The sequence below is a fragment of the Oratosquilla oratoria genome, chromosome 12 (genome assembly GCF_046742065.1).
Source record: "Oratosquilla oratoria isolate Oo_2021 chromosome 12, ASM4674206v1, whole genome shotgun sequence".
Lineage (NCBI taxonomy): Eukaryota > Metazoa > Arthropoda > Malacostraca > Stomatopoda > Squillidae > Oratosquilla > Oratosquilla oratoria.
In genome coordinates, this window is record NC_134788.1 from 43,319,926 (window position 1) to 43,329,848 (window position 9,923).

Below are 9,923 nucleotides of genomic sequence, written 5' to 3' on the forward strand. Positions count from 1 at the left end.
CAATGCATTGTACCAGCAATAATCTACGGATGTGAGACTTGGAAGCTGACGAGGGCGATGGAAACAAAGCTAAGGACTGCACAGAGGAGAATGGAGAGATCAATGATGGGAATAACACTGAGAGACCGAAAGAGAGCAAGTTGGGTGAGAGAGCAGACTAGAGTGAAAGATATTGTGGAAGCAGTAAAAGAGAGGAAGTGGAATTGGGCAGGTAAGTTGGTGCGAACGACTGATGAGCGATGGAGCAAGTGTGTTACTGAATGGACGCCGCGAGATAGGAAGCGTGGAAGAGGGAGACCAGACAGAAGGTGGAGAGACGAGATCGAGAGGTTTGCGGGAGTGACGTGGCAGAGGGTGGCACGGTCGTGTGAATCATGGAATGCTATGAAGGAGGCCTTTGTTCAGCAGTGGACTCAGGATGGCTTATTTGATATATGTATATATATATATATATATATATATATATATATATATATATATATATATATATATATATATATATATATATATTAGATTACTCTTATATCACACACAGAGCACAGTATCATGGTTGTAGCTGTCTAGGTGTTGGAGTACTTTAGAAAGAATTCTGTAGGTTATTAATGAGATGAAATTAGGTATTGTAAACGGTATATACTGATGTTTTAGAACAAATCCACAATGGAAATAAGCGTACATGCTTTTTGTGTTATCCTCGGCAATTTGCATTTATTATATCGAACTATGTGTACTTGTCATTATTTGCACTTCATGTACATTGATTCATTGCCAATTAAAGTCTATCTATCTACTAAATAATTGTAGAATTATTATTTTAGGTATAAGTAAAGATGTTTGCTAGTTTTTTCCAGGTAGCCCCCCCTCCCCCCCCCCCCAAAAAAAAAAAAAAAGTCGTCAGCAAAACATTTCGTAGATGACGGATACGCAAGAGCTTGGTAACAAAGTGAGTGCCAAAAGTGAGTAGCATATAATAAGTAATGCTTAGTTTGTGACCACTTTAAAGGTTGCTTTATGTAGCCAGGTTTTCCATTGGCTCCGATCACCGCTGCAAAATTCTTTGACAAAATGAAGGCAGTTTATCAAGCGCTTGTTCAGTGTTTACATTCTTGCATGCCAGGCATGCGAGTAACAGATATAAGATATAAAGTTACAAATTATTGAACATTTGTTAGTGTACTGCATTCCTGGGCTACCGATGTTTTATGCGTTATTGGCCGTAATACTCAGAATATAATGAAAGCTATATCTCAAAAATGGAATTCACTGTAATCTAATTTAAAAGTAGGTTTGTGTTGTCATTCTGATTTATAAGTAAAAATTGCCACGGGACACGGATTTGTCAATCAAAAATAATTGTTACTCACTTGTAGTGGTACTCGATAAGCTAATCTCACAAAATTGTTGTGGTAGTGGTTAACGGAGGGCTTGAGTGGGGATGAGTCTAACCTAACCACGAACCCAATCATGTAGGTATAGGGCAGTGGCCGGCAATCTGCGGCTCTTTGAGGCCACTTATGTGGCTCCAGAAGCTTGTTACAAAATAATTATTCCATCAAGTTGAAAATATCATAAACTGTAAATTTGTAAACATTCCAGGCAAATTTATAACTTCAACTTTGAAACTACCTGTAACCATCAGTTATTATAATTGTCGATAAATCTTTCATGATCTGAACTTGTTATAATTATTATTTATTTATGAATTTTAGTTATTTATATGATTTATTTAATGGATCCAATAGCACAATATTTATATTAAGCTTAAAAATGGATGTAGCCATAAGGGTTGGCAACCACTGGTGTAGATGGTGACCAGTTAGGTTAGTAGGTTGATTTACTTTTCATGCAAGGGTGTCAGAAATCATGATTTTACAGTTTCATCTATAGGCTTTTGGTGTCTGTCAAAATTAACTAGTGGGTGGGTCCCCTGAAAAAGTGAAAACAAGAGTTTAACAATAGAATTCTATCAGATTTACAAGATTTGCACTAAATCATTAATATCTGACATCCTTGATAGGAGAATGTGTGGTGGACCTCTGGTAAAGTTTGATCAAGAAAAGGAAGGTAGGTGGTGAGACCTAGACCAGTTGTATGGTTGCAGCACCAGTTATCACCTTTACCATATGTGGGTGGATTGTTGGGGCAGGTAATTCAGATAGGAATTGGAGAAAAGTTTGGAATTTGAACCCATAATTATGTGAGTTTGAGACGAATGAATGGATGTGTGATGGGTAAAAGGTATGCTTTGACTCTGCCACCCACCCCCCTTTTACAAGGAATGGATCTGTTGGTATATGATATTCTCATTATCTATAACTGGTACACAGTTTGGCCAGTTATTCATGTCAGAGAATCAATCTGGCAACTATGTGTTTGTTTACATTGTAATACGAAACGGTAGGAATAGGTCAAAGCAAACGCCATTATATTGTGTGGCTACAGAGATGGGCATCTTCTCAAGGGTAAGCATGCAAAGCAGCATTTTGTTGTGAAAGTGGCACAGGGCTAGGACATTAAATGGTGTGGATGTAATGTGTTTGTCTCCCATTTTTATGGGTGTTTTGAACTCATTCTATTTTATCGTGTAAGTAGGTATGATATATTAAAATGTGATAAACACCACCAAATTCAGTTGACTTGGGGGGGTTCCCTTAGTCAAATTATTTGTATGATTATTAGGAATCAAAATGTCATAAGCACAAGCGACTTTAATGGGTTCAAATTGACAACTGTACACCAGCTTATTGAGAGAGCACAGAGCCTAAATTTGCTTGACTGCCCAAAGTTTGTAGAAAAGTAGCCAGCTACAACTAGTAAGGAACATAAAGTCCTCTATGCCAGACAAACATCATGAATTGATTGATATAGGAGATTGATGGACCCATTACTTAATATATTGTATTTCTCGATAAACTTTGCTGCATACAAACTCCATTCTATTCAAAATTTATTTACCATAGTAGATGCATGGTTTTCACCCTCACTGAAATGGGATACAGACAGGATGCAGCGCTATGTAGAATTGTATATCGATCTCACCAACACATCATAGACATTTGAAGAGTATGCTCATGTCATGCAGTGAGAATTGATGTTTATATGTGCAAAAGCAGTATTGGTATGATGACAGACAGGTCTGCTGTTGTTGCCATCAAGTATTTTAACTACTGGCAACTGATTCAGTGATAATTCCCAAGTTACAGTAGTGTCTAAGCTTCTTTCAAAACAACCAATAGTGTCTTCACTTACTACATGAGTACTAAGAATGAAATAGACCAAGTAACCATGTAGTAAGTGCTGAAACTATTGGTTGTTTTAGAAGATTAGATAACTTTATGAATGTGGATGACAGGTGGTAGAGAACATAGAACTGCCTAATATAGGCCATATGGTCTGATGACCATCCATGAGGACCTGAGGTGGAGGGGTGGAAAGGGTGGTGAAGGGAAGTGAAGTGGGTGCGAATAGGTACGACGTACCTCTGATTTATCTAGCTCCCACATAAGGGAAAAAGGTCATTGTACATATACATGGCTCTTTGAGTGCTGATTGTGAGTTCTTTGGGCATCTGAATGGAATAAGGCTGTGCACTCTATCAATGGTGATATGCTGAGTTGTTGATTCAAACCCCACTAATAGCACCGGTTGCTACATGAACTTTATTTCCAAGTAACTATACAAACCTTTTATGAAGGGTGCTGCTCGAATGAATTGAGTTCAGTGGAATTTAACACCTTTTAACTCCCTTACCTCAAAGTATGTAACTATTGACAAGTGAAAGTACAATATATATATATGTATATATATATATATATGTGTGTATATATATATATATATATATATATATATATATATATATATACATACATACATACATACATACATACACACTTAACTACACATGGTCCAATTTTTGCTTGGTCACAATAAAATGAAATTGGTTAAAACACCCATAAAAACAGGATTCATTCACGACATATACAGTGTCCAAGTCCTGTGTCCCTTCTATAGGAAAATACTGCTTTACTTGCCTAGTCATTAGAAAGTGCCCATCTATGTATCCATACTACTTGCCACCAGCCAACACTTGACTGCAGTTGTTATTGGTCACTATGTATTTGGTCATATTAATATCATATCTATTTACACACATCATATCAACTTCTTGGAGATAGTGAAAGTTCCAAAAATGTTAAACTGGTCATTATGATAGTGTGTGTCGTGACCCATTCATATTCTTTTACTAAAGTGTAAAATATAAAGTTGCTGGATCAACTCTCTGACACAAGCCACTGTCCAACCAATGTACATACATACATATACCAAAGGCTTTTTTCCCCCTCATAAGGGATGTAGCCAAAAAAAAAAAAAGGGCATAAAAACCACTCCCACCCATTCCATTCCTATCACATTCCATTCCCCTCCACCCTCTTCCCTCCCTCTTATCTTGGCACCTCTTGGATGATGAGTCATCCCTGCATCTTTTCCACTGCCATGGGTCAGAAGCAGTGTCACAAGACACACCACATCCACATCAAGGCTGCTTCAGTAAAGAATACTGTCACCAAGTATTCCCACTTGAATCGTAAGAGGCGACAAAAACGGGATGGGGATTAGGACTAGGCATCCTTCTCCCTGTAGCCCCACAGGGGACATTCCTAAAAAAATTAAGAGAAAAATAAATAAATAAAGGCATAAGAGGGTATAGGAGTTTTCCAATCAGTACCCTAAGGTTTGGGTGCAACCAGTGTACTGGATATAAATGGTGTTGATAATGCATATTTATGTACTAGTACTACTTTCTTATACAAAGTCTTTATATATGGGAAGTGTATTTGAGAAACAGTAATGTAGGAAATGTTCAAATGAGACCAAAACTCACAAAATGCCCAATTTTATATTGGTTCATGTAGATAGGCAGGGACACTTTTTAAACTGAGATAATACTATCTATATACCAAGGGTTTTTCCCCATTGTATGGTAGGTAACCAAATAAAAAATGACATACCCACTACTCTCACCCAGTTCACTCCCACCCACCATTGTTTCCTCCCTCACATCTTAGCTCCTGATGGATGTTTTTTCATAGTAATGTCAAATAAAGTTTCCACAAAGATAAGGAGGAAAAAATTCTTTTGCCAGTAATATCACAAGTGTCACAACCAGTTAGGTAGACATTATTTTCAAATTCTTTTCAATGCAAAACAATATAAATTTCGTTATTCCTGTCAAACTTTGTTTTTATGGATTTTAGAATTATGTTTTGCCCCAAAATAGCTAAATTTCCATTTTCACCATTTTTGGACAGAAAGAAATTACACTAAATTTTTATTTCATAATATCTGAAGCTAATTTCTATGATTAAGTTAACAGTTTTCCTTGATTTGCATGAATACAACAAATCACTTTAATGTGTGAGCCCTCAAATGTAGTCTCCCATCATGTTTTCATTAAAGGTCCCCTGATATCTCTTCAGAGTTCATTATACCTTGATGGAAGTATTCCCCATGTTACCCTGAATATGCTCCCATATTTTCCTTGAAGTTAAGGTGAGCATCTAGGATATGAACCTTCAAGGACATTCTGCAGCCCATCTCACCATAACTTCACTAAATCTTGAACCAGTTCAATATGATTATCAGCCTTGTTTCCAAGAAAGCCTTGTAGTACAGCAATGAAACACTCCCAAGCTATTTTATCATTTTCTGTGAACTGTAGAAACTCTGAACACTCCATCATTTTCGTTACTTGTGGCCCAATAAAGATAGTACTAGCCTTCATTTTTGCCTCTGAAAGTTTAGGAAAGAAGTCTTGAAGATATTTCAAGACAGCAGGCTCCTTGTCAAGAGCTGTAACCAACAAAGACCCAATTTGATGTGTAGTGGAGGAAACAAAACCTTATGTCAGTCAGATGAGTGAGGTGAACTGAATGAACCTTACTAGAGTAGGTCATTTATAGATTCAGGTATTGTGAGTCATAGAGAATGACTGATATGGTCACCTGGGCCATTCCCCCCTCCAAATCTTATGACCAGATGAAATAAAGCTAGAGAAATTTCGAGTCATGATGGTGTGAGTATGCATGTAATGGATGGTTTTCAGTACACTTCTAATGAAAAGGTAGAATGCAATATATCATAGGGCCATGTCTGTTAATATCTCTACCCATTTTATGTCAGGTGATGACATGTACACATGTTCTGTGTAGGTACAAAGGGACTTGAGAATGAAATGGTTTGTGTACAAAACATCCACAATCCTATACACCTCAAAAGATTAGATGTCAATCTTATGTTTTCTCTTTTTTCAGAAGGGTAACTATCAATATTTCTCTGGGAAAGCTATCCGAAGATTCCATGTCATTCTCATACAAAAGAGACTGGTGTGACATCTGTGGCACAGTTGTCTCATAAATCATCTTAAATATCATGTGACAACCCAAAGAAAAGAGAAGCTTTTCCAATGTGACCATTTTAATGCAGCTTTCTCATCAAAGATTAATTTTAAATGTCACATGATGACCCACACAAGATAGAAGTCATTTCAGTGGGACCAGTGCTATTCAGCTTTCTCACAAAAGCATGTTCTCAAATTTCACATGATGACCCAGACAGGAGTGAAGCCTTTCCAGTGTGCTCAGTGCAATTCAGCTTTCTCGCAAAAAAGGTAATCTCAGCCGTCACATGATGAACCACGCAGGAAAAAAGCCTTTCCACTGTGACATGTGCGATTCTGTTTTCTCACGAAAGGGTGATCTTAAAGATCACATGATAACACACCCAGGGGAGAAGCCTTTCCAGTGTGACCTGTGCAGTAAAACTTTCTTACACAAAGGAAATCTTAGATATCACATGATGACCCACTCAGGAGAGAAGCCTTTCCAGTGTGACCTGTGTGATTCTGCTTTCCCACTAAAGGGTGGTCTTAAAAATCACATGATGACCCACACAGGAGAGAAGCCTTTCCAGTGTGAACTCTGTGATTGTGCTTTCTCAAAAAAGGGTAATCTTAAACATCACATGTTGACCCACACAGGAGAGAAGCCTTTCCAGTGTGACCTGTGCAATTCAGCTTTCTCACTAAAGAGTCATCTAAAAAATCACATGACAACCCACACAGGAGAGAAGCCATTCCAGTGTGACCTGTGTGATTCTGCTTTCTCACGACCAGGCGATTTCAAACGTCACATGATGACCCACACAGGAGAAAAGCCTTTCCAGTGTGACCTGTGCAGTAAAACTTTCTTACACAAAGGAAATCTTAGATATCACATGATGACCCACTCAGGAGAGAAGCCTTTCCAGTGTGACCTGTGTGATTCTGCTTTCCCACTAAAGGGTGGTCTTAAAAATCACATGATGACCCACTCAAGAGAGAAGCCTTTCCAGTGTGAACTCTGTGATTGTGCTTTCTCAAAAAAGTGTAATCTTAAACGTCACATGTTGACCCACACAGGAGAGAAGCCTTTCCAGTGTGACCTGTGTGATTCAGCTTTCTCAGAAAAGGGACTTCTTAAAAATCATGTGTTAACCCACACAGGAGAGAAGCCTTTCCAGTGTGACCTGTGTGATTCAGCTTTCTCAGAAAAGGGTAGTCTTAAATATCACATGATGACCCACACAGGAGAGAAGCCTTTCCAGTGTGACCTGTGTGATTCAGCTTTCTCACAAAAGGGACATCTTAAAAGTCACATGATAACCCACACAGGAGAGAAGCCTTTCCAGTGTGACCTGTGCAATAAAACTTTCTCTCGAAAGGTACAACTTAAAAATCATGTGTTAACACACACAGGAGAGAAGCCTTTCCAGTGTGACCTGTGTGATTCAGCTTTCTCACAAAAAGGTGGTCTTCAACGTCACATGTTAACCCACACAGGAGAGAAGCCTTTCCAGTGTGACCTGTGTGATTCAGCTTTCTCACAAAAGGGACATCTTAAAAATCACATGATAACCCACACAGGAGAGAAGCCTTTCCAGTGTGACCTGTGCAATAAAACTTTCTCTCGAAAGGGACATCTTAAAAATCATGTGTTAACACACACAGGAGAGAAGCCTTTCCAGTGTGACCTGTGTGATTCAGCTTTCTCACAAAAGGGACATCTTAAAGAGCACATGATAACCCACACAGGAGAGAAGCCTTTCCAGTGTGACGTGTGCAATAAAACTTTCTCTCGAAAAAGCGTCCTCAGACGTCACGTGTTAGCCCATACAGTGTGACCTGTATTATGTAACTTACAAGAGACATCATGATTTTACCTACTCTGGAGAGAAGCCTTTGACAGTGTTACGTGTGTGATGCAGATTTCTCAAGGATGATTTCAAATATCATGTGGTGGCCCACAACGGAGAAAAGTCTTTCCAATAGCATGACCTGTGACATGGACTTTTCTTTTGTAGGAGTACTCTAAATTAGCATTCGATGTCCCACATGGAGAGAAGCCTTTCTACTGTAAACTGTACAGTGCAGCTTTCTTATGAAGGAGTAATATCACACAGCATATGAAGATCAACTGAGGAGAGATGACTTTCCATTATGATTTGTGTAATGCAGCTTTCTCATAAGATGCTTTCAAAAGTCACATGATAACTCGCACAAAAGCAAAACTTTTGTCATGTAACTTTGTGTTGCACATTTCTCTCTAAAGACTGGAGCTGTGTGGGGAGTTATTAGATTCAAACTCAGACCTATGACATTTGAGACAAAAATGAATGTGATATATTCCTCAAATAAATATATGTACTTGGTTCTTTTTTGTGATTTTGAACTTGTTCTTTAAATGCAGGTGTTCCTTATGAACAAGTACTGCATGGCATTGTTATTATGTATGTAACAACGCTGTGGTAACTTGAGTGGAGTAGTTTTAGTGAATGTCTTATAGGACCATATCTAAAATCTGTTCAATATCTCAATTTGCTTTTGTTGGAAATGATATCATTTAAGCTTGAATCTGATATGTTATAGGACCAATGCAATGCCACTTGGTCTTTACAAAACAAATGAATAAATGAAATAGATTAGTAAACAAACAGATAAATGAATTATTGTAGTACTCTTCATTAGCATTGTGAAACTTCACAGTAAAGAAAACACAATAGAAATAATGTTTTATTGCAGTACTTAAATGTATTCCTGACAGACCACACTCGTCTTATCAATTGATATTTTAATCTATATCCATGACATGAAACACTAGTGTAATGTTATCAACTTGTCTGTGTACTACTCTTTGGTTATCGATTTGAACAGGAGTACTGAAGAAAGGGACTTTTCTTTGTGTAATTTAGTATATGAAAAAATATGACTAGGTATTATAACGAACAAACAAACGGTGGATGTTTTATTTTTCTTTGAAGTATCTACTTATTATGTTAAGCGTGGATAGTTTAGTCTCTCAACTTGTCCACATTAAATGATCAGCTGCAAAGGAAACCTGTGCCAGAGGGTTCAATAGAAATAAAACCGGGCGAGTAAAATGTATAGCCAAAGGTGGAGCAATACAAGAATTGAAATCTATGTATGATAATTTGATAATAAGGACAGATGCCAAGTTGAAAATTGCATACATATATACAAAGTGTACACATGGAGAACTGTCAATGGGTTTAAATCAGTAAGGATTCTTATCAAGGTTGCCTCAGTTGGGAGGTTCTTGATAGGGAATCCTCAGTAGGGCATCTTATATATATATATATATAAAGTTCCAGTGTAGCTTGCTGATTTTGAGAATGGTGTCTTATATCTGGATGGGGATAGGGCAAGAGTTTATGGTAATTGATTTTATACGTAGCCATAAAGGAATGGCATATGGGATGATTTTACATTCTCTACTGGAGTCTTGAGAGGTGGTTAATTAGTTTGGTCCCAACTGAAACATGTGACAAAAAGATTGCCATTGGGGAGGAACAGATACGATTGGCTGCCA

At 37.8% G+C, this 9,923-nt stretch overlaps 1 protein-coding gene across 1 annotated transcript; it reads left to right on the forward strand.

The window, feature by feature from the left end:
* Window positions 1-911: 911 nt before the first annotated feature.
* LOC143031550 (uncharacterized) lies at window positions 912-9,466 on the forward strand. The gene is made up of 2 exons (XM_076195559.1): window positions 912-956; window positions 6,312-9,466. The coding sequence occupies exon 2, from the start codon at window positions 6,685-6,687 to the stop codon at window positions 8,215-8,217; it is 1,533 nt and encodes a 510-aa protein (XP_076051674.1). The 5' UTR covers window positions 912-956; window positions 6,312-6,684; the 3' UTR covers window positions 8,218-9,466.
* The last annotated feature ends 457 nt before the right edge of the window (window positions 9,467-9,923 follow it).

Excerpts from the sequence above, each read along its gene's own strand:
- LOC143031550 (XM_076195559.1), top strand. The coding sequence starts at position 6,685 with ATGATGAACCACGCAGGAAAAAAGCCTTTCCACTGTGACATGTGCGAT.